This window comes from Peromyscus maniculatus, chromosome 5, assembly GCF_049852395.1.
Source record: "Peromyscus maniculatus bairdii isolate BWxNUB_F1_BW_parent chromosome 5, HU_Pman_BW_mat_3.1, whole genome shotgun sequence".
Taxonomy (NCBI): Eukaryota; Metazoa; Chordata; class Mammalia; order Rodentia; family Cricetidae; genus Peromyscus; species Peromyscus maniculatus.
Window position 1 is genome coordinate 29682011 of NC_134856.1, and position 27968 is coordinate 29709978.

Below are 27968 nucleotides of genomic sequence, written 5' to 3' on the forward strand. Positions count from 1 at the left end.
AAAGAAGGTAATAGTCTTCCAGAGGTAGCTACTCCTGACACTTGAAAACTGAAGGAAAATCTTGAAGATGCCACTAAATTATGGATCCTGGATGGTCCTTGGGCCAAATACAGTTCTGGTGAGTCCTAACAAGTCGCAGAAGGGCACGTGATGGCAGAATTCAGAGTGAGGCCGTCGGTGCTGCGACCCGTGAGCTAAGGAATGTGGGCATCCTCTAGAAGGTGGGATCCTAGACCCTTCCGAGGGAGCGAAGCCCTGTGTATGCTTTGATTTTCAGCCCTCTGAAAACCATTGCCTGACTCACTGCTGCTTCAGTTGTTAGAGCACTGGTTCTTGACCTCCATGAACTGAGGGATAATAAAGCCACTGTCCTGTGGTCACTTTTGTAGTAGCAGTGATAGGAAACACATGTTACCTGTTTGATCTTTTCGGGGTGCGTGCATGCGTGCCCGGGTGTGGGTGTATGGGCATGTGCGTGTGCCTGCTTTTACTATAAGTAAGGTTGTATTTAACTACAGAACCTGTGCTCCGACAGCTGGAAAGCCAGTGGCCTGGACGGTGCTAACATCCCTTTCCCGTTCGGTAGTTGGTTGTGGCAGAGGTTCTATTCTGCACCCGGCCATAGTTGCTCCTTCTGAGGAATGTGTGCACTGCATCTGAATTGCACATGGTTTAGGGAAGATTGATGGTGCTGTTTTTATAGGGGGACGTCCAAAGAGTTTTTGTAACTAGTAGATTATTTTGTGTTTGGTTGTTAAGCGGTATGCTAGGTTTTAAGTGTCCTCCTTCAGGTGTATGTATTTGTTTTGGGACATATATGTTCCTTTGTAGGTTCAATCTGATGTCCCTTTACCCCAGCAGTGTGTCATTTCCAGTCATTCCAGTGACTTCAGATACTATTTATCCTGTGAATAAGAAATTAGTTCATAGACCACTCACACCACTCAGAGCTGGGAAGTTAAGGCCGTGAACACTTAACTCCATGTTACCAGATACTGTTGGCCCTTGAGTGCTCTTAGCACAGTCTCCAGTGTGGCCTTCAGGCCTAGACTAGCTCAAGAATGCATTGTGGGCTCATGAGGATGTTTGTACTATTTTATTTTTTAAAGCTTGCAAGATGAGTTATTTGCTTTCCTTTTTTGACTTGTAGAAAGAAGCCACAGTGCTCTTAGTGTGTGGTGCTGCTGCTGGTGTTGCCAAGTGAGAAGACGTGGAAGTTTGAAGGCGGCTCACAGTCCTGGAGGGGTTTTGTTTTACTTCCGAGTTTCGTGGGTTAACGTCAGCATTATTTCCTTGGCAAGAATCTGACACGAAACTACCAAGTTCTTAGAATTTGCACCCTGTTCTATTAATCACACGTCGGTGGATTTGGGTTCTGGCTTGAATGTGCATGATAGGCAGCAGTTTCCTTGGTGGACTGCTATGCAATTGACAGTCTGGTTGTTTAGGTTTCGATGTGCCAAGGAATGCAAGCTTCTAGGTGCAGTTTCTCTATTTAACAAGGGCGGGGGAGCCCAATATGATTTGTAATGCCTGCACTTGAATGAGTATCGCAGTCAGGGTTGCTGTTTTTGTGAAGAAACACCACAGCCAAGGCATCTTGGAGGAGAGGGCTCGTTTGGCTTACACTTCCATATCACTGTTCATCACTGGAGGAAGTCAGGACAGGAACTCAAGCAGGGCAGGAACCTGGAGGCAGGAGTTGGTGCAGAGGTCATGGAGGAGTCCTGCTTGTTGGCTTGCTTTCCCTGGCTTTCTCAGACTGCTTTCTTATAGAACCCAGGACTACCAGACCAGGGGTGGCACCACCCACCATGGGCTGGGGGACGGTCCTTCCCTCCACTAATTACACATATGCCCTGCAGACTCTCCTGCAGCATGGTCTTGTGGAAACATTTTCTTTTTTTAAAAAGATTTATTTATTTATTATGTATGCAGTGTTCTTCCTGCATGTATCCCTGCAGACCAGAAGAGGGCACCAGATCTCATTACAGATGGTTGTGAGCCACCATGTGGTTGCTGGGAATTGAACTCAGGACTTCTGGAAGAACAGCCAATGATCTTAACCCCTGAGCCATCTCTCCAGCGCCCCTCCTTTTTTTTTTTTTTCCCTACATTTTCTTAATTGAGGTTCCCTCCTAGATGACTATACCTGTGTCAAGTTGACAGAAAACTATGCAGCACCCCGAGAAAAGCTCGCTATACTCATTGTTCATTTCCTTTCAAGTTTAGGGTGATGGAATATGCCATAGTTCTTCAAGCATCCCACTGGTACTTCAGAGGTTGGGAGTAGAAGCTGTGGGGGATTTAGGGGCGTGTGCTAGTCAGGTCTAGGTTGCGTCAAGTTGGCAAGAGAGAACCTTAGTTAAGGGATTTCCTCCATCATTTTGGCCTGTGGGTGTGTCTGTGAGTCATTCCTCGATTGTTCATGACAAGGGGGTGCCTGGCCCTGGGTGGGCGCTCCTCTGTTGTATGTGGAAGGCAGCTGTGCAACCACGGAGAGCAATCAAGTCAATAACCGCGATGCTCCCCAGCCTCTGCTTCGGTTCTGGTCCAGAGTCTTCTCTGTGTTCCTGCCCTGGCTTTCCTTCATGATGAGCTGAAAAGCCTTTCTTCCCCAAGTGGATTTCGCCAGTGTTTTATCACAGCAGCAGAAACCCTCACTAGGCAGCGAGTCTTGCATGGCCAGTGTCACACTTGTAGTCTCAGGGTTGCCTACAGGAGCCTAGTCAGGGAGGCCAGGCTCCGGCTTTGTCTGTATTTCATGGTTTTAACTAAACGCTGTTAATAAGTAGATGGATCTGCTATAAAGAATCACTTTTCTCATGTAGAAAGTTACCAGTGGCATGCAGAGGCCATCGTGTGGGGGTCCGGGGGCTTCCCAAACCAGATTGTGAGCTGAGGCTGTGAAAGGATTTCTTAGCAGTTGTTAAGAACAAATGTGTACCAACAAGTGTGATAGAGGAGAGAGAAACATAAGCATTGCTGGACATGCACTTCTACCAAGATGAAATCCTGAAGGAGGAAACCTGAGCGGACACTTGCGTGCTTCCCAGTTTAACCATCAGGAAATAGAAAACCCGTGAGCAGATCAGTACGCAGCGGAAGCTTGAGTCAGAGTGAATACCAAGAGCACGGTGTGGTGACTCAGTCCTGCGAACCTACTGTCAGGAAGTTGAGGCAGGAGGAATCACTGTGAGTTTTAGGCTAACTTGGGCTGTGAAAGAGAGATCTGTTTCTAAAATGAAATGAATAAATGGTAAGCCTTAGGGCCAGGCAGTTTTACTGTTGAACATCATAAACACAGTGAAGACCACTTCTTTAGTTATTCCAGGAAGTTCAAGAGGAAGGATTTCTTCTCAGTGTACTTCACAAGATCACATTCCTTTAACGTCGAAGCCGGGCCGGGGCACAAGGATGAACTGGGTAGTGAGATGGCTCATTGGGTGGAGGTGCTGTGCACAGTCCTGACAGCCTGAGTGTGACCTTGGATCCTGAAAGGTAGCAGGAGAGAGCTGACACCAAGGCTGTGTTCTGATCCCACATGCGTACCTGCACTCACACACGTATGCATTAAAACCAGAATGATTAAATACGAATCAAGAAAGAATAAAACTGTAGGATATTATCTTTGAACCTAGATTTCAACAAAACACTACCAATTCCAGTCTATGAAATATTACAAAGATATGCACTGTGATCAAGTAGAATTTATCACAGGCATGATTCAGCATCTGCAAATTAATATATATATATATATATATATATATATATATATATATATATATATATAATCAACCAGTGAAGAACAAAACTATATAGTTCTTTATATAGAGGAAGAGCTTGGTAAAAGTCAGCATTCTCTCATGGTGAAAACAGCGTTAGATATTAGATACAGAAGCAATGTACCTGAACGCGATCCAGAAGACAGGCCGCAGCTGTCACTGTCTCTCATGGTGAAAACAGCGTTAGATATTAGATACAGAAGGAATGTACCTGAACGCGATCCAGAAGACAGGCCACAGCTGTCACCATACTCGGGAAATGCTGACAGCTTTCTAAGGTCTGTAGCAAGTCAAAGGCCTCTGCTCTCACCACTTTCATTGCTGGAAGTCTTGGAGTCATCAGAGAAGCAAAAGAAGTGAGATATTCGAGTTACAAAAGAGGACGTCGCATTGTCACACTTGCCACAGGACCTTCGGTATAGAAAACCTTAAAAGCGCTCTCGACCTTCTGAGACCAGAGACACAAATTAAGCAACATTGCAGGACATGACACTGTCGGTGGTGCGACAGCCAGGGTGAACGGTGGTGCCACAGCCAGGGTGAACGGTGGTGCCACAGTGCAGAGTGAACAGTAGTGCCACAGCCAGGGTGAACGGTGGTGCCACAGTGCAGAGTGAACAGTAGTGCCACAGCCAGGGTGAACGGTGGTGCCACAGTGCAGAGTGAACAGTGGTGCCACAGCCAGGGTGAACGGTGGTGCCACAGTGCAGAGTGAACAGTAGTGCCACAGCCAGGGTGAACGGTGGTGCCACAGTGCAGAGTGAACAGTGGTGCCACAGCCAGGGTGAACGGTGGTGCCACAGTGCAGAGTGAACAGTAGTGCCACAGCCAGGGTGAACGGTGGTGCCACAGTGCAGAGTGAACAGTAGTGCCACAGCCAGGGTGAATGGTGGTGCCACAGTGCAGAGTGAACAGTAATGCCACAGTGCAGAGTGAACAGTGGTGCCACAGTAGTGAACCTGCAGAAATGGAATCTGGGCAGAGGACCTGGGAATAATGTAAAATGCCTTGGAAGTTAAAATGGCACCAGGAAGGGACTTGTGTGGGGGTCTGAGACACTCGGAGCAGTCCAAGGATGTCAGCTGCCCTGGTTAGGTTCCTGATCTATCTGTAAATCTTAATACGCCCACACGCATCAGTACCAGCCTGACAGCTCATGAGAAATCAGTGAAATAATAGTGGAAGTCCGTGTGAGAAACTTTCCTCCACTGGCCTCCTCCCGTCCTTCCCTAGTAGAGGACTGGAGCTGGCCTTTGTAACTAGTCATCAGAAACTGGTTGAGTTTCACATGTGCCGCTGTTAGAGAGAAAAGGCATTTGATGGGCTACATTAAATTTACTAAACTGAAACCACGCCTTCTGTTGTTTGGAAAAGCAGCATAGATCTGAAATTGGAAAAATACATGAATTTAAAATGTTCTCAGTAGAGGTGGGGTGTAGTATGCACAAGCCCTGACTTCCTTCTTCACCTCAAACAGAAAAAGGAAAGCTAAAATATCTAAGCAGTGGAAAAGTGGTTACATTTGTCATTATTTAAAGGAGCAGATTTTGATGTGGTCAGATGTTTAAGTGGTACAAACATGAGCTCGGACACTAGAAGATCAACCAGAACTGAAAAGAAATACGTTAAAAGAAAAAGAAAAGCCTAAATGTTTAGCACAAGGAAGGCATTACGTGTGGGAGGAGCAATGTCAGATTAGCTATGCAAATAACATGAGGAATTAGAAAAACATTTTTTTTTGAGACAGAGTTTCTCTGTGTAACAGCCCTAGCTGTCCTGGAACTCACTTTGAAGACCAGGTGGCCTCGAACTTACAGAGGTCTGTCTGTCTGCCTTTGCCTCCAGAGTGCTTAAAGGCATGCGCCACCATGCCCAGCTGGAATTAGAACATTAATGTTGCAAAACTGTTATTTAAAAAGTATCATTCTATAAAATTTAATTCTGTCCTTATACTGTCTTTAAATGGAAGACCTTCGCTCTTTCAGTGGTTATCTGGATATTGAGGAAACAGCTTTAGATTATATGTATACACGCTCAGATTCAAAGGAACATTTTTAACAACTTAAATGCATGCATACAGATATGACTGACTTGCGTGATGCTCTTCTCTGTTGGGGTTGGATGGGGTTATGAGATAGTTTCTCTGTCGTCCAGTGTCCATGAGCTCATTGCAATTCTCTTGTCCCTATCTCCCAAGGACATCATAGCCACGGCCCCCCGTATCTGGCTCAATGTGTTCTGACAGCTAAGTAAATAACAGGTGTCAAAAGTGAGGCTGCAGTCCACCAGTACTTAAAATAAGTGCGTGGCATGAAGTAGAAGAGGAAGCCTCCGTCATGTCTTCTCTGCAGTGCGAGTGTTCTTCTTTCTCTCCCAGTTGTGAGAGTTACCTCCCTGTTAGTTTATTATACTTCACTTGTGTGGCTGTGTAGGGTGTTTGTTGTTCTTGTATTGGGTGCTATTTGCGGATGGTCCCAACTCAGTTTCCAGGGGTGGGTCTTTCCTAGAGTTCTCGATTGCACACAGCAAATATCCATGTGCAAGAGTTTTATCTTAGAAATCTGCCTAACTTTCTGGGTCATAGGACTTCATCAAATTTACCCGGAATCGCTAAACTACCAAAGCAATTATGCCAATTTTGCCAACGAGAGGTTTGTTTCTTCATAGACGTTGGCAGTTAGGAGACTCAGCTGTCCTGAGGCCTTTGATTTCTGACCACTGAAGATGGAGCACCTTTTCATGTGGCTACAGGCCACTTTAATTTCTTTCACTTCCTCTTGTGATGTGCATGCTTTGCCCAATTAAGAAAAAGTTCAGTTTTTAAAGCAGCTATTTATATTTTGCGGTTGTATGCTTATTTTCAGTCCTCCTTAGAGTTTCGGCTTAATCAGCATCATTAGTCCTGTATTAGTCAGCTTTTTCTATGTGAGGAATTATGCCAAAACCTTGTCGGGGTGTTGGTAGTGGGGGTAGTTGGGGTTTTGGTGATGGCAGTATCAGTTCAGAGGATGTGGTTAGCTGTCTAGATCTTCCATAGCCCTGAGGAGTGCTATCAGATGGATGCTAATTACCTTGTGAACTTAATAAATTCTGCCCTGACTGAGGAAAGTGCTGAGAGATAGATTTTGGTGCAGTGATCAGCTGGGGAAAGCGTGCAGGGATGGGGCCACGGTGGATTTTCTAGTGTGGGAGGGAGACAGGTGACCCCCGCATGTGCCAAATGGAGGGCGATGGGCTGGATTATGCCTTTTCACATACTGAGTGCTGCAATCCCAACAGTCTACAATCCCAACAGAAATGGATTTTGTGGTAGTCCTTGGCTTTAAAGCAGGGGCCCTGTTCATCTCTGTGCGTTTCTTTCTAGGTCTTTCTGCAGCCCAGCGGAAGTTTGCTCATTCGCTCAGAGACTTTAAGTTCGAGTTTATTGGAGACGCCGAGACTGATGATGAGCGATGCATAGGTAAAAAAGGCGTGTGTAGCTTGAGTTTTCCTGCCTTGCCCACAGTCAGGACAAATCTTTGTCACCCGCCAGTCCCACAGCCGCTCAGACCCAACCAAATAAACACAGACACTTATATTGCTTACAAACTGTATGGCCGTGGCAGGCTTCTTGCTAACTGTTCTTATAGCTTAAATTAATCCATTTCCATAAATCTATACCTTGCCATGTGGCTGGTGGCCTACCGGCATCTTCACATGCTGCTGGTCATGGCGGCGGCTGCAGTCAGTCCTTCTGCCTTCCTGTCCTTTTATTTCTCCTCTCTGTTAGTCCCGCCTATCCTTCCTGCCTAGCCACAGCCGATCAGGTTTTATTTATTGATCAATCAGAACAACTTGACATACAGACCATCCCCCAGCACAGCCAAGTGCAGACCATCTCAGACACCTGCACTCAGGCCCATGGTCCTAATCATCCTCTATGCGGACCTGCTGGGTAACGCCACAAAGAACCCAAGAAGGGCTCCCACAGGACATACAGACCATCCCACAGCAGGCGTGAGGTCTGGTTTGCTGTCCTCTGCCATGCCCAGCACAAACTCATCCTGCCTTTCTCCTTACAGATGCTTCCTTACGGGAATTTTCCAACTTTTTGAAGAATCTTGAAGAACAGAGAGAGATCATGGTGAGTATCAGGAATGTGAATGTACTGATTAGCGGATTTCTAGGAGGGGACAGTCTGGGCTGTGAAGCTAGGCTGGACAGAAGTTTTGATGAACTTAGTGCTTATAATGGGGGAGCTATGGATGGGGTTTCAAAGCTTTGGTTTCTGGGTCCATGGTGGTTCTGGTAGTGATCAGTTCTTGGGCAAGGTTCTGGACCTCAGGCAGTCTTTTTTCACTTATAAAGTAGAAGGTGGGTGCTGGTTTGCCTTTTGTTGGCAGAGCCTTTCGCTTACATAAATGCCATGCAGGGGCTGAACACACCCTAAAGCCGAAGGAAGAGATGTGCACTTGGAGGTAGAGGGCGTGGAGGCATGGTTTTGAGCCTTAGCCCTGGGTTTCTAGTCTGAGGGTGGACAGAGCTATGGGTTTCTAGATTGAGGGTGGACAGAGCTCTGGGTTTCTAGTCTGAGGGTGGACAGAGCTCTGGGTTTCTAGTCTGAGGGTGGACAGAGCTCTGGGTTTCTAGATTGAGGGTGGACAGAGCCCTGGGTTTCTAGTCTGTGAGGGTGGACAGAGCTGAGACCTGGCCGTCTCTGAAGTTCCTCTACAGTGAGATAGTGTGATCCTGATTCTAATGAGGGCTGCTTCTCCATGCAGTATACTCTGAGTGCCTGGTGCTTTGTGAATAACTGTGAACTCAGCAATGACGTTTCAGGGGGGATTAGATGATATTTGCCTTTCTTGTAAGTTTGGGTGTCTTTTCCAGTTAAGCAAAGACTCACAGTGTAATTACCACCGGGTTTCCACATACTGTTCTCACTGCCCCCACCTACCATTTTAAAATAATTAGAACTTGCAGAAGACACTGGGTTCAGTGTCCCACAGAAACAATATAATAAAATACTGTTCTTGGTTCTTCAGAATAAACACTGCCTAGAATTACGCTGATGTGTGAGTGGGTTCAGATGTGATAACACTACTGGTACTGAGCAGGGTAACTGGAACAGTTAACCATGACTGTATGCTGGTGGCGCTCTCAGATATTTACCTCACTTTAAGTCTTTTGGTTATCATGCCAATTCTGTAAAGAAGATAATCCCTCCACTCTGTTTTATAAACTGAGGCACATGGTCTGCCCAAGGTCATATGATGAAGTAGGAGCTAGAACCCTGAGCTTCCCCGATTACCCTGTAGCCAGCTGCCCACCCACATGCTTTAATTTCCCAAGTGGTGGCTAGTGGAGTTTCTGTCAGGAGCATGCGCATTAAGGGCAAAACCAAAGGATGGAATTAATTTTGATTTTAGGAGTAGCACAGACATGCTTTCTAAAATCTCGTAATTTGCACTATGCCCTACATTCTGAGATATTTTCTAGATGTTAAAAATTCCATGGAGGGTGGGCAGAGGTGGCATTTTATCCCAGCACTCGGGAGGCAGAGGCAGGTGATCTCTGTTAGTTTGAGGCCAGCCTGGTCTACAGAGTGAGATCCAGGACAGCCAGGGTTACATAGAGAAACCCTGTCTCAAAAATGCAAAAACAAAAACAAACCAAATCCTCGGACGGAGCTGGCATGATGTCTCATTTGGTAAAGTGCTTGCCACACACGTGTCGTGACTCAGGTTTGGATTCCCAGCACACATGCAGGAAGGCCAAGGGCACAGCAGTGCACATGCCATCCTAGTGCACATGTGTCATCCTAGTGCTTGAGGGTGGAGACGGGAGGGTCCTGGGGCTGGCTCGCTAGCGAGTGACTGAATTGGTAGTGAGCTGCAGGTTCAGTGAGACCCGCCCTCAAACGTAAAGGGGAGGAAGTAACACCTGCTGTCAACCTTTGGCCCATGTACACATCTATGTAAACACATGGATCTGCAAACAGGTGTGTACACATAAGAGCATGTACACAAACATACCCATCATTTCATGGTGTGCATGTGAAGGTAGTGTTATCACATGGGCTTTTCCTGGCACACACAGGTAAGTTCAGTTAGTGTTTGTATAATGTTATAGTCACTCGTTTCTCAGCTGTTCAGTAAAGACTAAATATGACGTTCGATCCAAATAGTGCCACGATACCACCTTTCCACACTGAAGTGGAGGCATGTGGAGTGGGCTGGTAATGGAATGTCTTGGTTTATGTTACATAAGAGGTGTGTGCATGTACTTTCTTTGACGTTTAGATATTCTTTTCTGGGATCTTGAGCATGTGGCCAGCATTTATTGATATTTTACATTCTTTTTATTGGTTGGAATCTGAGGGCTTGGTAGCAAACTTTGTGAAGCACCTGCATCCACAGTTTTATTTGTAGCAAGGGAGGTAATGGGTAGACATGTGCCATCAAGCAGTGAAGAGTGCTATAGTTCAGAACAGAGATGGGTAAGGAGCTGTGGCTGAGCTGGGCAGAGAGGTAGTGGTTAAGTGTTGAGGGCCTTTTTGGTAAAGGACTTAGATATCCCAGTGTGTGCAGGAACGGGGTTCTAGGTAGAATGGGGCTAGAGGTTAGACTTTTACAGAAATAGCACATGACCACTCTCTGCTTTGATGGTCGATATTTGTATTCAATTTCTTGGAGTAAATCGATGAAGTCAAGAAGCTGGAATGTGGTCTGAGGTAGATAGCGTGGTTCATAGAGATGCTGCTGGTTGACGGATGATTTAACCTCGGCTGTGGTGGCCGCTGACGGTGTCTCTGTCTGAGGTAAGAAGGGTGTAGGAAGGTTGGGTTCCTGGGGCAGGGCAGATGTGAGAGTAGGATTTTGTCTGTGGAAGGCTTTGAACCCCAGAAGAATGGTACAGCATGTTAAAACTGACATGTGGGCCAGGTATGGTGGCGCACACCTTTAATCCCAGCACTTGGGAGGCAGAGGCAGGTGGATCTCTGTGATTTGGAGGCCAGCCTGGTCTACAGAGTGAGTTCCAGGACACAGAGAAATCCTGTCTTGAAAAATGAATCCAAACCCACCAAAATCTACAAAACTGACACGTGGAACAGAAATGCCTGCTGGCGAGGAAGCAGTGAGAAGCCTCAGGCACCTGACGATGTGACCAGGGTACTCCAGTTGAGTTTGGGAAATGGAAAGCGTTACTAGAATATAGTGTTAAATTACTTGTTCTCAGCACCCAGCGTCCTTCTGATCCTGTTTATCCCATATTCCTAATCCCTCTGCTGCCATTTGACTCAGAGCCCAGCATCGGGTCATCTCATGTGCAAACACACACATTTCAAGTACAAATACCTCAGGACGTGTGGGTGGGGTGCCACTTTACCAAAAACACGGACAAAATGCCTTTATTCCAGAAATCGGTTCAGGTCCAGAGTCTTTCCTCTGTGTCTCTCAGTAGCATCATTCATTAGATGACATTTGATGGTAAATTTCCAAGTCACTTCACATTTGTAGGGTTTTCATCTTTTCCCCTAACCAGAATTTATAATTTATGTTTTTTGGAGGAGGGGGACAAGGCTTCTTTGTAGCCTAGGTTGTTCTCAAGCTTGTAGTCACCCTGCTTTCCCTCTGAGTGCTGGGAGATAGCAATGCATCAAGACATGCAGCCTTTTGAGTGCTGGGAGATAGGCATGGGCCACCACATGCAGCCTCCTGAATGCTGGAGGATAGGCCTGTGCCACGTGCAGCTTCCAAGTGCTGGGGGGATAGGCATGCACTGTCACATGCAGCCTCTCCAGTGCAGGGGTAGATGTGCACCATCACCTGCAACCTCCTAAGTGCTGGGGGATAGGCCTGCACCGTCCCATGCAGCCTCCGAGTGCTGGGGGATAGGTCTGCACCGTCCCATGCAGCCTCTGAGTGCTGGGGGATAGGCCTGCACCGTCCCATGCAGCCTCCGAGTGCTGGGGGATAGGCCTGCACCGTCCCATGCAGCGAGCCAGTACTCCTTGCAGCCATCTTTAGAAGTAGAAGTCTCCCAAGTCACCGTAGAGCAGGCAGTGAAGTTAATGAGAGTTGAAAGGCGTGTGCCGTTTATCCACACCGACATCAAGGGATTTTCCGTGATCTTCTGAGATCACCTCTTTTGAAGCAGGAAAACTGGATAAAATCATCATGTGTCTTTGAGATCTTTTGAAAGCTTATGAAGAAACGGTTGTGACATTTGGAGACCAAGGCAGCTGTAAACTTTGAATAAGAACAGATAATGCAAGAAACTGTCAGTGTGGCCCTGGAGAAGAGCTGGTAGTTAGCAAGTTAATTAAAATAGACAAAGGTATGAAGTGTGGTTGTCAGGGAGAGGGGTCAGCTAAGCCTGTGGCTGTTGGGGACAGAAGCTGTCCTGAAGCTGGGAGCAGTGGGCTGAGGCACAAGGAGGGGCTTGAGCAGCTAGACCGAATGCGGGTGCGTTCTGGGAACTCCGAACAAAATTCAGTCTCCAAGCCTCTTACAGTGAGTGTAAGCTGGCAGCTAAAAGCCATGGGTGGGAAAAGAAAGCAGAATGAGCCAGCTGTGAAATCCTTTCCGAGAAGGTTAGTGTAATTCTAGTGATTATTAAATCTTCAAAAGTAATCAGTATTTTCCATTGTCTGACATTAATTAACAGTGAAGCACGATCATTGGATATTCATAGTTAAGGCTTAATCAGTAAAAGGGAAAAAAAGTTAAAATCTGTAGAAGGCTAAGACCAAAGCCAAATGTTGTAGACAGTTTTTTACTGAACAAGTATTCTGTAGGACTTCGGGCTTTAAAGGGTAAATACATGTTTAGCAGTGCAGCCGTTGGCCAAGAATCCCCATCCGATGCAGCTGACAGCCGTATGCTCTTGTGCATTGTGCATGCCTAAGCGGGGCTGTGTTTAGTTGAGCCAGGACCACCGGGTGCTGGTCGTGACAGTAATGACAGCTCTTCCTCTGAGTAGTGGATGTCCACGGGGATGGTCAGGAGTGTGTGTACAGGCACGGGGGTTCAGGGAGGTCTCCTGGAGAGGGTGACGAGCCGAGTTACCCAGTTCAGCCCAGATGCGCTGGAATGCTGGGTCCTCCTTGAGGGAAAACTCGTTCCATTTGGAAAAGAAGGAAGGCTGTTTGAGTCTCCCATGTCCTCTTCCATTGCTATTAAATAAATGACTGAGATTACGGGTGTGGCTTAGCGGTGGAGTGTGCTCAGTATGAAAGTTCAGTCCCTGGCCAAGCAAAACTAGGAACTGAAACCCAGTGACTCACTGGAAAGGGAAGTAGACAGAGTACCAGTTTAGGAAGAGAAGTCACTGTTTGCCTCCACACCCAGAGTTTGGTCTCCACGAGTGGACATGCCCCACTCTCTAGACAGATATCACAGTGGTGTCAGGAAAGGGCTTCTGAGTGAGTAGTTTTTCTCCTAGTGTTTCTACCCCTGACTGTGGGTGTGAGGAACCTAAACTAGGGAGCTGGGCCTGCCCCAGCCAGAGGCCAGCACTGGCAGGCTTGTGTCTCTGGTGCTCCTCCTGTGGCCTGACAGCACATGGTGTACTTCTCCGAGGCGGGCAGCTGTCCAGGAGTCCAGGGACGTTTAAAATAGTGCTGCATCTCCGAACGGCCCTTCACGCTGTGTTTGCTCCTCGGAGTCAATCCTGTGAACGGACTGATCTTGGTTTTCTTGCCAGCCTGCAAGGGCTCAGTTTCTGAGGATTTGGGCAAATCAGAGTAAGGGTGTGGTGGACCAGAGGGTTAGAAAAGCTGCGAGGAACGGTGCCTTTGGGAGGTGGAAGGCAGAGCTTTCCAGGTGGTGTCCAGAGGTCCTTAGACATCAGTGTTCAGTACCTCCTTTTTATACTGGAAATGCAGGACAGGCAGAGCAGCTTGTCTACCTAAAAAATATATTCTCAGCTCTGCTACCCTGTTTTTGACTCTTGATTTTTGTTTTAAACTATCAATGTTTTTCTATAAGAATGTTTCATGATGTCACTGAAATAATGTTCATTAAAGTAAATGAATGTTTTTACTCTTTGGGAGAAAACTTCTTCGCATTCCTTCTTAGTGTGTCTCACAGCAGGTGTCCTCTACACATGGGACTGGGCCAGCATCACCTTCCTGTAGTGAGGGCTGGTTTCCATGACAACTGGACGGGATTTGGAATCATCTCGGAAACCCAGTGGCTTGTTCATGGGTGTGTTTCTAGAAAGGATTGTCTGAGGGGGCAGTGTCCACCCTGGATGTGGGGCGCACTGTCTGTGGGCCCTTGACCGAGTGGGAAGGGAGAAAGAAGAGGTTAGCTGAGAGCCAGCACTCAGTTCTGGGGGGAGGGGTGTGTGCGTGTGTGTGTGTGTGCGTGCGTGCGTGCGTGCGTGCGTGCGTGCGTGTGTGTGTGTGTGTGTGTGTGTCTCCGCTGTTTCATTTGCCTCCGTGCTGTGTGTGCGTGTGCATGTGTGTGTATGTGTATGTGGTGTGTGTGTGTGTGTGTATGTGCGTGCGTGCGTGCGTGCGTGCGTGTGTCTCCGTTGTTTCATTTGCCTCCATGCTTCTCCACGTGGCCTGTGCACTCTTACACCTCTAGCCGCAGTGGACCTGTTTCTCCACTAAGTCACTTCTCTAAGATACTTTGTCACAGCATCAAGGAAGCAATTAATATCCTGGGGGACATGCTAGAAATGCCCATTCTCAGGCTGTACCCCAGACCTGATGGATTCTGAAATCTTCGGGGACATGCTAGAAATGCCCATTCTCAGGCTGTACCCCAGACCTGATGGATTCTGAAATCTTAACCACTAGCCCATTAAATCTCCTTTACCGTAGAGTTAGTTCTCTCAAAAAGTTAAACCATGGTTTTTGCTGGCTTTATGCCACCCGGGGGGTTAAAAGACTCAACAGGTGAAGTTTTTATCTGTCGTTTTCAGAGGCCTGGAAACTATACCCATATCTGATTTGTCTTAATGAAGCAGGCTTCTACTTGCTAGTAGTTTTAGTGTTGCATAATAATGGTTAATGTTGTATATGCAGGTGAATCTATGTGATAAGTGGCATAAACATTAGGCATTATTGGGCAGTCTATGCCTTCTGTTTACTCTTACAAGTCATATTTATAATAACAAATGTGTAGTCCGTTCTACAGATAAAAATGACACGTTTGTCTGTGACTCTGTTGGCAGGCATGTTTACAACAGGAGAAATCATAGCCGTCATTCATGAAGACATTTCTTAGTTTGCTTTAAGAGCTGCCCATGACAGTGCCAGGTGTAGTGGAACACACCTTTAATCTCAGCACTCGGGAGGCAGAGGCAGGTGCAGATCTCTGAGTTTGCGGCCAGCCTGGTCTATAGAGCGAGTTCCAGGACAGCCAGGGTTACACAGAGAAATCCTGTTTCAGAAAACCTAAAATACAAAACAAAAATAAAAATAAAAACCCTAGGACTTGCCCGTGACTTAATTTCACAGAGACTTGCTTCCTGTCTTTGGAGATGATCTTCACTATTTGGTATATTTTATCCTGTAAGCCCATTACAGCCTAGCCAGATATGCATGCCACACTGTAAATCCTGCTGCAGGAACGTCCCAGTTGAGGATTTATCTTTACATATCTAGAATACTTGAGGAATTTGGAATTTGGGAGAAGCCTTGTGCCATGAGTCAGAATCCTTTCTGTTGACTCATCGTTGTCTGTGACCCTCCAGCCTGTCCTCCTCAGATTCTACTTCCCTTTTGGAGCTTACGTTTCCTCTATTTCATATCCTTGGGGTCTGTTGTTTGTTTCTAAGGAATTGTCTTACTTTGGCTTCTACATGCATATGCGCACACACACACACACACACACACACACACACACACACACACACACACACACACACACACCCCTACCCACTCTCCTACCCATTTACCCACTCACACAAAGAGACACCAGAATATTTCCAGTTCATTCCTGTAATTGTCTAAACTGGGATAGTTTTGTGAGTCAGCTGGATCTATATCATGGCACGTACTTTTTGATGCGCTAGGGCATCTAGGATCATGCATGAGTTAGAAAAATAGGAAATTGGAGCCCATTGAAGTGAGTGGTTTGCTATGCATCACTAAGTTAGGAGCCACTGTTCTCTTTAGGGCCAGCAGACAAGAGAAACATTGCTTCTTGGCTTCAGCTGATTGTAACTTCTGTCTTTTTCTCCACCTCTTTTGGGGACACACAGACTGGAGACTGAATCCTGGGCCTTGTGCTCACTGAGGACACGTCCTCTCAGTGGTCTGCACTGTCAGCTCCTTCCCTCCAGCTTTGAACACGAGTGAAATGTGTATAATAAACTCATCATGTGGCTGCCGTGCACCAGGCAGCAGCCTGAGGAGGTGTGAGCTTGGGCATCGCTTCTTGCCGGTGTAAACTGCAGGCTGTCAGTATTCCAGCCCAGTCATTAAATAAGGGCTGGTTACAGAGGGATGACCAGTCTCTGTAGCTGCTTGGAAACCTTGTGTAGAGAACTTGTTAAGTCAAGGGGGTTCCACAACTTCTGTCTCAAAAGTGGGTGCCACCACCTTGGGAGTAAGTCCAGGATATTTAAGTGGGGTACACTTTAAAGAAGTGATATGCCTCCAGTATTCTTGGAGGCACAAAGATAAAAATATTTGTGGGGGAAACCAGATTTTGATGACTAAGATGGAAAGTGATTTAGAAGTCTTTGGGCTCTGAAGAAGTTTTAGAAATATCTTAATACAAGTAGTTTATTTCCTTTTTCCATGTGTGTACACAGTGATGAAAATAAGCCAACTCTCAAGGAACTCTTTCAATAAACTAAAATATAAATGCTAAGTTCACATATAATTAGACTTATTAAGCATTGTTTTTCATCATAGTATATGAGATGCTGAAGTGTTTTCCATGTTGTGGCATCTGTAGTTGATAGAAATGGTTTTATATTGATGGTGGGGTTTGTTTGAGGTCAGAGGGATTCCCAGTGGCCATGATACTGTGGAGGACTCTGGGAATTTTGCCAGTCACTGGTGATGCAGGGAAAGGGGGAAGGTTGTGGACTTCATTGCGTTAGTGTGAAGGCCAGGCTTCCTCCATCTGCCCACAGCTTGTGACCACCCACTGCATTGCCAGGGAAGGAGACTGGTTCCTGATGGACAGCCTCGTTCAACTTCTCCTGGAGATGCCTTGCAGCCTGATAAACACACTTCAGCCTTCCTCTCTCCCTGTCTTTCCTGGGTCAGATCTGTATCCACAATCCGAAGGTCTTCTGCCAGCTTTCTGGGCTCCCTCTTCTCTCCTTCTCAAACCCTTCCCCTAATACAGTTCTTGGATTTCTGAGCTTTGTTTTCTGTGTCTCTGTATTAGAGGATTCTGACTAGGAAAAACAATTTTGTAGCAGAGATTTGTTCATGGGCATAGTTGTGTTTGTTATTATCAACATCAATAGGACATTTTGTGTGTGCTCTTTTAATTGTCTAAGTTGCTAAAGCTTCATTCATAAAGCAGATAGTTTAAAAGCCTGCTCTGTGCTTGGCCATGTTCTAGCACCTGATGATGCAGTGGGGAATTGGCTTTTTGTTCCGGACAGGTGCTTAGCTGGTGGCCGGCCACCCAGGAGACTGAATACCAGGCTGGCCTTTCAGCCCAGGTGGTGGCCTCTTCCCAGTCAGGGGTGACCCAAGCATCTTGAGAGGTTGGAGATCAGGATCCTGTTTGTTATTGACTAGATGCTTTCTTTGAAGAGAGTGTGCTCTCTCTCTCTCTCTCTCTCTCTCTCTCTCTCTCTCTCTCTCTCTCTCTCTCTCTCTCTCTCGCTCTCTCGCTCTCTCTCGCTCTCTCTCTCGCTCTCTCTCGCTCGCTCTCGCTCTCGCTCTCTCTCTCTCTCGCTCTCTCGCTCTCTCGCTCTCTCGCTCTCTCTCGTTCTCTCTCACGCTCTCTCGCTCTCTCGCTCTCTCTCCCTCTCTCCCTCCCTTTTTCTCTCTCTTCTCTCTTTAAATTTAGCAGTTTGTTGCCTTATTGAATATGCTTTACTTCTGCCTTTGTCCATATTATCCCTGATTTAAGAAACTATAATTTTCTTTTTTCTGACTTAAAACAGGAGAGCTCAACTTTCAAATTCTGTCTGATGATGCTTTTGTAGCCTGACAGACTAATCCCTCACTTATTTCCGTGGTTTTAAATTCCTTCTCATAGTGTTCTGCCCAAGTATTTATTTTCTTAAAAAAAATAGAAGCAGGGTCCTTACTGTCCCACACGCAGAGAGGAATGAGGGCCAAGGTTAAACAAGGTTAACCGTCCCAAGTGTCCTTATTAGGCTCAGGCCCTCTTGAAGGCACAGCAGCTTTTGAGTTCCGGGTTTTATTATTTACTAAGCCTAAGTTAAAACATTGTTACCAACAAAGGGCATTAGATTTTTAAAATTACAGTCAAAGGACCAGTTTTTTCCTTCAGAGTCCATTATTGATTCGCTCTGTTCCTTTCCCTGTTAGCCAACATTCGCCAGGCGTGTGTGTGTGTGTGTGTGTGTGTGTGTGTGTGTGTGTGTGTGTGTGTGTGTGTGTGAACCTAAAGACTGGAGAGCACAGACATCTAAAGGAATCTTAAACCTCGGCAATGCAGACTTGTCTTTCGTTTTCTTTTTTGCTATTTTAACCTGAGCCTAGGCCATAGCCAGTATCTGGGAAGTTAGCCGGGAACTGAGGCTCTCAGAACGTCAGTGCTTACCCTCTTGTTTTGTTGGTCTCAAGCTAATTGGGATTTAGGATTGAAAACTGGTAAACATTCTCACTGGATACTTTTTGTTCTCGGAATGCAAGCAGAAATGATAAATTGAATTCATAAATTGGGGCGGTTCATTGTAGGGATGCACACTACACCGAGGTGGCCGTGGACTGAAGCCTTGGGCTTTCAGGAACGTTGTGTTCAAAACTCCTTCCTGATTTCCACGTTGATGCCCTGTTGAGTGTGCAGCACCTCTGTCCTTAGGTCCTAATTCTTCTGTGAGCTAATTAAAATTTTCCCTTGGTGGTGGTACATACCTTTAATCCCAGGCAGAGGCAGGCGGATCTCTGACTTTGAGGTCAGCTTGGTCTACAGAGTGAGTTCCAGGACAGCCAGGGCCACACAGGAAACCCCTGTCTCAGGGAAAAATTCTCACTGGTTCTAATGATTTTAGGCTAGTGGTTTCGAGCTCTTACTATACAACTTAATATTGTTTTTAGTTTGTTTCCCTACCAGGCCTAAGAGATCAGTTTAAGCTGACCTTAAAAACAAAATGCTGTCCTGGGATTTATTTGGCAGCTGAATTCCTTCTGGGCAGCACGCTCTTTCCTCACAGGTGTTAGGTATGGAGTGCCGTGCCTCCTTTATGGTTGAGGGTATTTGGATACCAAAGGGAATTGTTTTCTCTGTGGTGAAGAGACAGAACTAGTTAGGGCAGAGCCAAAATGAGCCCAGGGCCCCTCCATCCCCAGTGGCAGGGCACTTTGAGCACTGCTGACAGGAAGACTTTCAGACCCTCAGTGCCAGTCTGTGACTCTGTTCTTTTATTAGTTCAGCCTTTTTAATATTCTCGTGGAAACTTGGATGTACGTTGATAGGGAAAGCTATCGTATAGGAGAGCAGCCAGCTAAATGGAGAAAAGGATCACAGCGTGAGTGTGGATGGAGAGGAATTGAACTGTTTAATAGTGGCTGGGTTCAGCTGGGGAATATTTGTGTGGCAATGTGTGTTTCGTTGTATGGTTACACACGCGACAACACTCTGTGGGAAGAGGGGGACTAATCCATGGGGCAATGGAGATAAGGGGGGGGTGGAAATGACCAAGTGTGATGATGCCTCGTGTATGAAGGACGTCATCATGAGAACTAGTGCCCCGCGTGCCGGGTGAGGTTAACATGTAAGAGCCATGTCCACTTTAGGACTGTTTTACACGTGTTTCATGAAGAGTTATCTAAGCTCTGATGCTTAGGTAGCAGCACACGAGTGTGCCACAGGCCTCTGAGCGCTGTGGTGGCCCCCGCTGAGCGTTTGCCTCCTTTTGTTTTAAGGCACCCCACTTTCTTAACTCTTTCTGATGCTTTCAGAGGGGATATCCTCTGAAGCCCCAAGGGCCTATTGACAGCACACGTGAACAGGCTCTTAAAACTGAGCCCAAGGTGCATTTCCATGGTTGTCTCAGTGTATCTGCTAGTCTTGTTCCCTGTGTTTCAATCTCATATTCTCTTTGTCTCTGTTTCTCTCTCTCTCTCTCTCTCTCTCTCTCTCTCTCTCTCTCTCTCTCTCTCTCTGTGTGTGTCAGACAGAGAGAGAGAGAGACAGACAGACAGAGACAGGGAGATACAGGCAAGCAGCGCATGTGTGTTTGTGTGGATACATAGGTAGGGTGCTGGTGGAGGGCAGAGGATAACACTGTTCCCAAGGAACCATCCATCTTGCTTCATTTGGTGGCAGGGTCTCTCGCTGGCCCAGAGCTGTGGATTTGGCCAGTCTGGCTGGCATGCCTCAGGGTCCCTCCCGTCTCTGCCTTCACAGCCCCGGGATTATAAACATGCTGCCACACCTGGCCTTGTTCTGGGTATTGTTATATTGCTCTTGTTTTGTAACCCAATCCAATTTGTGATTTCAAAGTATCTGAAAGTAGATTTGATAGGCACTGTTTTTGGCTAGGGTTCTTCAAACAGTTGTTTGGTGATCCAAATAATAAAAAGTGGGATGGGCACTTGAAATATGGGTTTGATCCTGGGGACTCACATGGAGATTCCCGCAAGTCCTCTGACCCATGTGTGATGTTACATACACCCACCTCCCTAATAATACATGAAAAAAGAATTTAGTAATAAAAAGCACATTCCCTGGGGAGATTTACAGAATAAAGTCTTTAGAGGTAGCAGTCCTTTTTTGGAAAAGTATTTCTCATTTTGGGAAAGTTGTTTTGTTCAGATAGATAAATCCTTGGCCCCCTTTCTTGAAGTTCTGTTTCAGGAAAAGTAAACACTGTCTCAGCTCAGTGGTTCCTTTGCTGCTGGCTGTGATATTGAAGTAGAAAAGTGGAGTTTTCCCTTTAGTGCAAAGAACAAAGTGTCTGGAAGGTCGTGGGAGAAAACAGTGGAAAGTCTCTTATGCCATCAGATTATGCATTCCTTTAGCGGTCACAAGCGCTTGGAATCCAGGCCTTAAATAATGAGGGCTGACAGAAGTGAAGATAATTCCTTCTGGTTCTTTATGCGCAGCCTGGCTTTGCTGGTAGCTCCTTATTAGAAAGACATGGTTAGGTGTTTATCCCAACTGGTTCTCTGTTTCACCTGGGCCTTGCTTTAGAAATTGTTAACTGATGTTATCAGGGTATGTGCTTCCTAGTCCTGCCATTTTACTGTGTGTGTGTGTGTGTGTGTGTGTGTGTGTGTGTGTGTGTGTGTGTGTGTGTGTGTGTGTGTCAGGGTATGTGCTTCCTAGTCCTGCCATTTTACTGTGTGTGTGTGTGTGTGTGTGTGTGTGTGTGTGTGTGTGTGTGTGTGTGTCTTTGGCCAGAAATCTTATTCTCTTCCACTTTACAGCCTCACAACTCTCCTTTGATCACCAGGTGGGAGGAATTGCCAGATGCTACGGAGGCCCCTGTGCTAGAACCCGGTCCTGTGCTCTGTTACTGTGCTAGAACCCGGTCCTGTGCTCTGTTACTGTGCTAGAACCCGGTCCTGTGCTCTGTTATTGTTAGCAGGTTTCTTAGCTCATCTTGAGCTGGAAGGTTGCCCAAGATAAGTTTCCTTTTCCTTTTCTGTTTTTGACACAGTACTGGTGGTGATTTGATACTGCCTACCAGGTACTCTGCCATGGAGCTATGTCCACAGCCATTTTTTTAATATTATTATTATTATTATTATTATTATTATTATTTGGTTTTTTTAGACAGGGTTTCTTTGTGTCTGTCCTGGAACTTGTTCTGTAGACCAGGCTGGCCTTGAACCCAGATCCATATGCCTCTGCTTCCTGAGTGCTGGGATTAAAGGTGTGCTCCACCACTGCCCAGCTCATTTTTTAATTATTTGAAACTATTCAAGATTTTTTAGAGCCAAATAGCTAATGAGAAGAGCTCTAAAACCAGAGTCCTCATTGGAAACACCATTGAAAAATTTATAGTCGTTTTAATTTTCACATTGTACTGTGAATCTCTGAGTCTGGAGTTTGCTGTCTTGCCAAGTAACATGGAAATACGGTTTGTGTCTTGCCTTTCCCCAGCTCATCTAGAATCCCAGGATTGAGGATAAATTAGGACTTCAGGTTTCTTGGGCTAACTTTCTGTGGAGAAGGCCCCCATGGCAGACATTGCCTGGACATTGGATGCTAGCTTCTTCATGTTTTTATAGAGGTAGTTAGTCACGTCTCCCTTGGAAGGCAGCCAGGTCACTACGGCTCTTAATCAGTTGCTTGTAATAGAGAGACCAAACACTGAAGCTCCGTGACTCTACCCGTTACGTCTTGTTTTGCACTTTGAGCAAATCAAAATCTGTTTTCTTCCCATGATTTAAATATTCAGAGACATCTTTGTGTTCTTCTCAATGTTCTCTCCTTCCTGTTTCCATTAAACGCTGCTGCCTGTGGTTCGTTCTCTCCACCCACCCTTAAGTGGAATCTGGGGATGAGGCATCAGGCTCGCGCAGCAGGCGCCTTTCCCGGCTGAACCATCTCACTGGCTGGATCCTCGTTATCATCCTAATTAGTAACATCTCTATGAAGTATTTTGCTGTCCTGTTGAGATGGGTTCTTTTTAGACGTAACTGCAGAGTTGAGCCCCGTATGTAACAAGGAACAAGGTTTGTTCCTTCATCGTCTGATGGACATGTTTGGTTAAGTGAACATTTTAGGGCTCAAAACTCATTACTGAATTCACACAAACTGTTAAGATGTCCTGTACACTTGAACGACTGCCTTTCAGCACTTGAGTCCAGTAGCTTTCTCAGACTTCGTGGATCACGTTTGAATCCCCTTTGTAAGTGTGAGAGCTACTGAATGGTAGTGCTTCAACAGATATTCTGCTGGCCCCAGTGTAGGGTCCAGGGTCTCGTAATAATGGGGGACAGACCACCAAAGTCTATTAAACCAGAAGCAAACTTTATTCCAGAAAAATAAAAAATAAAATAAAATAAAATAAAACAAAACACTGTGGGGCTTATCAGCTAGCTGAGACCGCAGCCAATGTTTGAATTCTGGAGCTGTGGCCATGGAGGCGATTACTGGCCCCCTTTTATAGTGTCAGGCATGGCGTGCATGCTGGGAATCACGTAGGGCCATCAGGCATGGGCTGCATGCTAGGAGTCACGGAGAAACAACTATTAAAAGTTAACTTTGGTCCAGGCAGTTGTTGGCTATAAGGGGCAAGGGGGTTAAAAGTGAACCCCTGGCTGTTGACAGAGGAGCTGCTGTAACGCAGACAGCCACTGTTAGCAGTTAACCTTTAGAGTGATGACTGTCAGCTTTCCTCCCTTAAGCTTCTAATTTTATATTCCATATTCCTGGACCCTTCACCAGCCTCAGTCAGCAGCAAACGTGGGAGGCATCTGTGGAGAGTACAGGCTGACGGGGTGACTCTCTAGGCTGGGTTGGCAGGTCCATCACTTTCTGCCCGTGGCTGATTTTGTGCTCTGGTGCCAGAGGCCTCAGAGCTGCATATTGTTGCCTAGCCTTGCACAGAAAAGGCTGACTGGTTGCTGCTGCCGGACAAGGGCTGAGTTGTTAGCATGTTTTGTGTTCATGGGGCTGCCTTTTGTTTCCAAGACCATCCAAAGCCCTTCCCAAGGCTCAGAAATTAAGGGATTCTGTGGTATTGTGTTCCCCAAAATATTGTGCATGCTAATAAACTTATCTGGGGTCAGAGACAGAACAGCCACAATATTAAACATAGAGGATAGGCAGTGGTAGCACACACCTTTAATCCTAGCAGTCCAGAGGCAGAAATCCATGTGTTCAAGAATACAGCTAGGCATGGTGACTCATCACACCTTTAATCCCAGAAAGCAAGCCTTTAATCCCAGGGAGTGGTGGTAGAAAGCAGAAAGGTATATAAGGCGTGAGGACCAGAAACTAGAAGCATTTGGCCTGGTTAAGCATTTGGCTGGTTAAGCATTTGGCTGGTTAAGCATTTGGCTGGTTAAGCATTCAGGCTTTTGAGCAGCAATTCAACTGAGACCCATTCTGGATGAGGACTCAGAGGCCTCCAGTCTGAGGAGACAAGACCAGCTGAGGATCCGGCGAAGTAAGGTAGCTGTGGCTTGTTCTGTCTCTCTGATCTACCAGCATTGACCCCTATACCTGGCCTCGGGTTTGATTTTATTAATAAGAACTTTTAAGATTCATGCTACAGGATTCTGGGATTTCTTTCTACCAGAAGGATTACATCATCCTTTATGTGCTTGTAAAATCACATTCTGTATTTGTTCTTTTCATCTGATTTTTAACACGTGGAAGTCTTTCTCATTATCCTTAATTCAATTGTCTTTAACGCAGAAGGTGTCATCATCACAGATGGCCTTGGGAGCCCCAGGGTAGTCCGTTGAGATTTAATACTCATCTGTCTCTGGGGAGGAGCAGTGTTTGGTATTAGAGTACTCAACTGTCTGGGGAGAAGCAGTGTTTGGTATTAGAGTACTCCTCTGTCTCTGGGGAGGAGCAGTGTTTGGTATTAGAGTACTCATCTGTCTCTGGGGAGGAGCAGTGTTTGGTATTAGAGTACTCATCTGTCTGGGGAGGAGCAGTGTTTGGTATTAGAGTACTCATTTGTCTCTGGGGAGGAGCAGTGTTTGGTATTAGAGTACTCATTTGTCTGGGGAGGAGCAGCATTTGGTATTAGAGTACTCATCTGTCTGGGGAGGAGCAGCGTTTGGTATTAGAGTACTCATCTGTCTGGGGAGGAGCAGTGTTTGGTATTAGAGTACTCATCCGTCTGGGGAGGAGCAGCGTTTGGTATTAGGAAGTAGGAGCAGTACTCTACAGTGACAACGCTATCTTTCTGTGAAATTATGAAGGGAACGTGAGATCCATGGGGCTCCCAGTCTCTTCTGAGAGAAAGAAGAAAACAAAACAGCCCTTGTTCTGTGACCAGCAGTTCTTACAAAAATGACTATTGGCTTACTTTGTTCTTAAAGAAGGTATTTTAGGCTCTGGCTCTGTTGTAGAGTTACAGACTAGACTTTCCAGGGGATGACAACCCAGTGATGGGTTTTAAGCTTTTCAGAGCGCTTTCGGTTAATGAACTAAACAAAGCCGAGACCTGTGTGTGCTGTGGGCTGTCCCCGCTCCTCTGCTTTGGGAGCTTGCCGTTGACTTCGGCAGGAAGAGGCCCCCAGACGCTTCCCATATTCCTTTTTAACTCCTGGTGGACAGGCAGATGTCTGTGTATCAGACCAGTTCTCTAAATGAAAGAAAATTCCATGACCTAAAATGACTCTTGAGCTAGCTTCTGGGTCTCCTTTTCTGAGGGAGTGTTTGCTGGAGTGTGGAGTCCTGGAGTTCAGGGTTTGAGGAGACTGTCACACACCCGTGTCACGGATGTCTTTGTCATTCCTTGAGCATTTCCTTGGTACTGTTTTGATGGTGACAGATGACATCTGATGTCTCTAGCCTCCTGTGGTCCTCTTGCTTGAACACTGAACTGCTAGGAGCTCCCAGCCTCAAGCTGCTGTTTTTCTTTCCACTTGGAGGAGCTTTCTCAGTTTTACCTTGGCCTGGAAGGCACCTGTTGTTTGCTCTAGCTTGGTCCCTGCCCATGGTCTCTCACTGAAGGATTTACTTCTTTGTGACTTGGAGATACCTGCAGCTCAGCTCAGCTCAGCTCAGCTCAGCTCAGCTCAGCTCAGCTCAGCTCAACTCAGCTCAGCAGCATCCCAGGTACCCCAGCTTGGGGTGCCGATGCATTTGTGTTTCTAGGAAGTGCTTCCATCTGGGATGAACCTCATCTCTCATCCTCTCTCTTCATGGTGAGAGAAAAACCCTACAATAAGGCAGGTGAAACTCATGTTCACTTCTCCAGCAGGACTTTAGCCCTGCCCAGGGATGTTCCTGATTCCATAGGCAGTGATCCTCATTTGAAGCCTGCCGGGGAGGGGGCATCTTCCCATTATTCTCAGGCCTGAACTCTGTAGACGTCATTGTCTCATACCTCACAGAGATAATAACCATCTGTAGTCCTTCCCACGGCTTCTTCATGACATCTGCAGACATAGGGATACTGGCTCTTATTAGGGGGAAGGAAAGATCTCAGGTCTCAGGACAGGGTAGCTCCCCATGCAGTGTCAGCATTCGGTGCCTTCCTATGTTCTGTGTAGCCTTTCAGCCTCTTTTGTGGGCTCTTCACAGGACATTTGCACATGCTCTCGTCTCTTATGTACTGATTTCCGTCTTTTTTTTTTTTTTTTGATATATATTTTTTATTTTACAATACCATTCAGTTCTACATATCAGCCATGGGTTCCCCTATTCTCCCCCCTCCCACACCCTCCCCTTACCCCCAGCCCACCCTCCATTCCCACCTCCTCCAGGACAAGTCCTCCCCCGAGGACTGTGATCGCCTTGGTAGACTCAGTCTAGGGAGGTCCAGTCCCTTCCTCCCAGACTGAGCCAAGTGTCCCTGCATAAGTTCCTGGTTTCAAACAGCCAACTCATGGAATGAGCACAGGACTTGGTCCCACTGCCTAGATGCCTCCCAAACTGATCAAGCCAATCAACTGTCTCACCTATTCAGAGTGCCTGATCCAGCTGGGAGCCCCTCAGTCTTTGGTTCATAGTTCATGTGTTTCCATTCATTTGGCTATTTTTTTTCAATAATTGAGTAAAACTGAAATTTATTATATGCCACAGTCGTCCTAGGGACCTCCATGCTATATATATAGCCTCTATGGTTCTATGGGTTGTGGTCTGATTGTTCATTTTATATCTAGAATCCACCAATGAGTGAGTACATACCATAACTGTCTTTCTGGGTTTGGGTTACCTCACTCAGGATGATTTTTTCTAGTTCCATCCATTTGCCTGCAAATTTCATGCTTTCATTGTTTTTCTCTGCTGAGTAGTACTCCATTGTGTATATGTACCACATTTTTTTCATCCATTCTTCCGTTGATGGGCATCTAGGTTGTTTCCAGGTTCTGGCTATTACAAATAGTGCTGCTATGAACATAGCTGAGCATGTATCTTTATGGTATGTATCAGCATTCTTTGGGTATATGCCCAAGAGTGGGATGGCTGGGTCTTGAGGTAGTTTGATTCCTAATTTTCTGAGAAACCGCCATACTGATTTCCATAGTGGTTGTACAAGTTTACATTCCCACCAACAGTGGAGGAGTGTTCCCTTTGCTCCACATCCTCTCCAACATTGGTTGTCATTGGTGTTTTTGATCTTAGCCATTCTAACAGGTGTAAGGTGGTATCTCAGAGTCGTTTTGATTTGCATTTCTCTGATGATTAAGGATGTTGAGCATTTCTTTAAATGTCTTTCAGCCATTTGTAGTTCTTGTTTCTCTGTTTAGCTCTTTAGCCCATTTTTTAATTGGACTGTTCAGTGCTTTGATGTCTAGTTTCTTGAGTTCTTTATATATTGTGGAGATCAATCCTCTGTCAGATGTGGGGTTGGTGAAGATCTTTTCCCAATCTGTTGGCTGTCTTTTTGTCTTATTGACTGTGTCTTTTGCCCTGCAAAAGCTTCTCAGTTTTGAGAGGTCCCATTTATTAATGGTTGTGCTCAGGGTCTGTGCTGTCGGTGTTATATTTAGGAAATGGTCTCCAGTGCCAATGCGTTCAAGAGTGCTTCCTATCTTCTTTTCTATTAAGTTTAGTGTAACTGGATTTATGTTTAGGTCTTTGATCCACTTGGACTTGAGTTTTGTGCATGGTGACAGATATGGATCTATTTGTAATCTTTTACATATTGACATCCAGTTATGCCAGCACCATTTGTTGAAGATACTTTCTTTGTTCCATTGTATAGTTTTGGCTCCTTTGTCAAAAACCAGGTGTTCATATGTGCATGGATTAATGTCAGGGTCTTCAATTCGATTCCATAGGTCCGTATGTCGGTTTTTATACCAGTACCAAGCTGTTTTTATTACTATAGCTCTATAGTAGAGTTTGAGGTCCGGGATGGTGATGCCTCCAAGGGTTGCTTTATCGTATAGGATTCTTTTAGCTATCCTGGGTCTTTTGTTTTTCCATATAAAGT

At 46.0% G+C, this 27968-nt stretch overlaps 1 protein-coding gene across 6 annotated transcripts in view; it reads left to right on the top strand.

Moving 5' to 3' along the window:
- LOC102904570 (rho GTPase-activating protein 10) overlaps positions 1–27968 on the top strand; it is a 300700-nt gene that overhangs the window by 74364 nt on the left and 198368 nt on the right. For all 6 annotated transcript variants that reach the window (XR_013051024.1, XM_076571472.1, XM_076571473.1 and 3 more), the window contains exons 2-3: positions 7150–7245; positions 7847–7908. Coding sequence is in view for 5 of the 6 variants with exons in the window: in XM_076571472.1 (XP_076427587.1) it covers positions 7150–7245; positions 7847–7908 (158 nt within the window). In the remaining variant the exon portion in view is untranslated. The remainder of the gene's footprint in view (positions 1–7149; positions 7246–7846; positions 7909–27968) is intronic.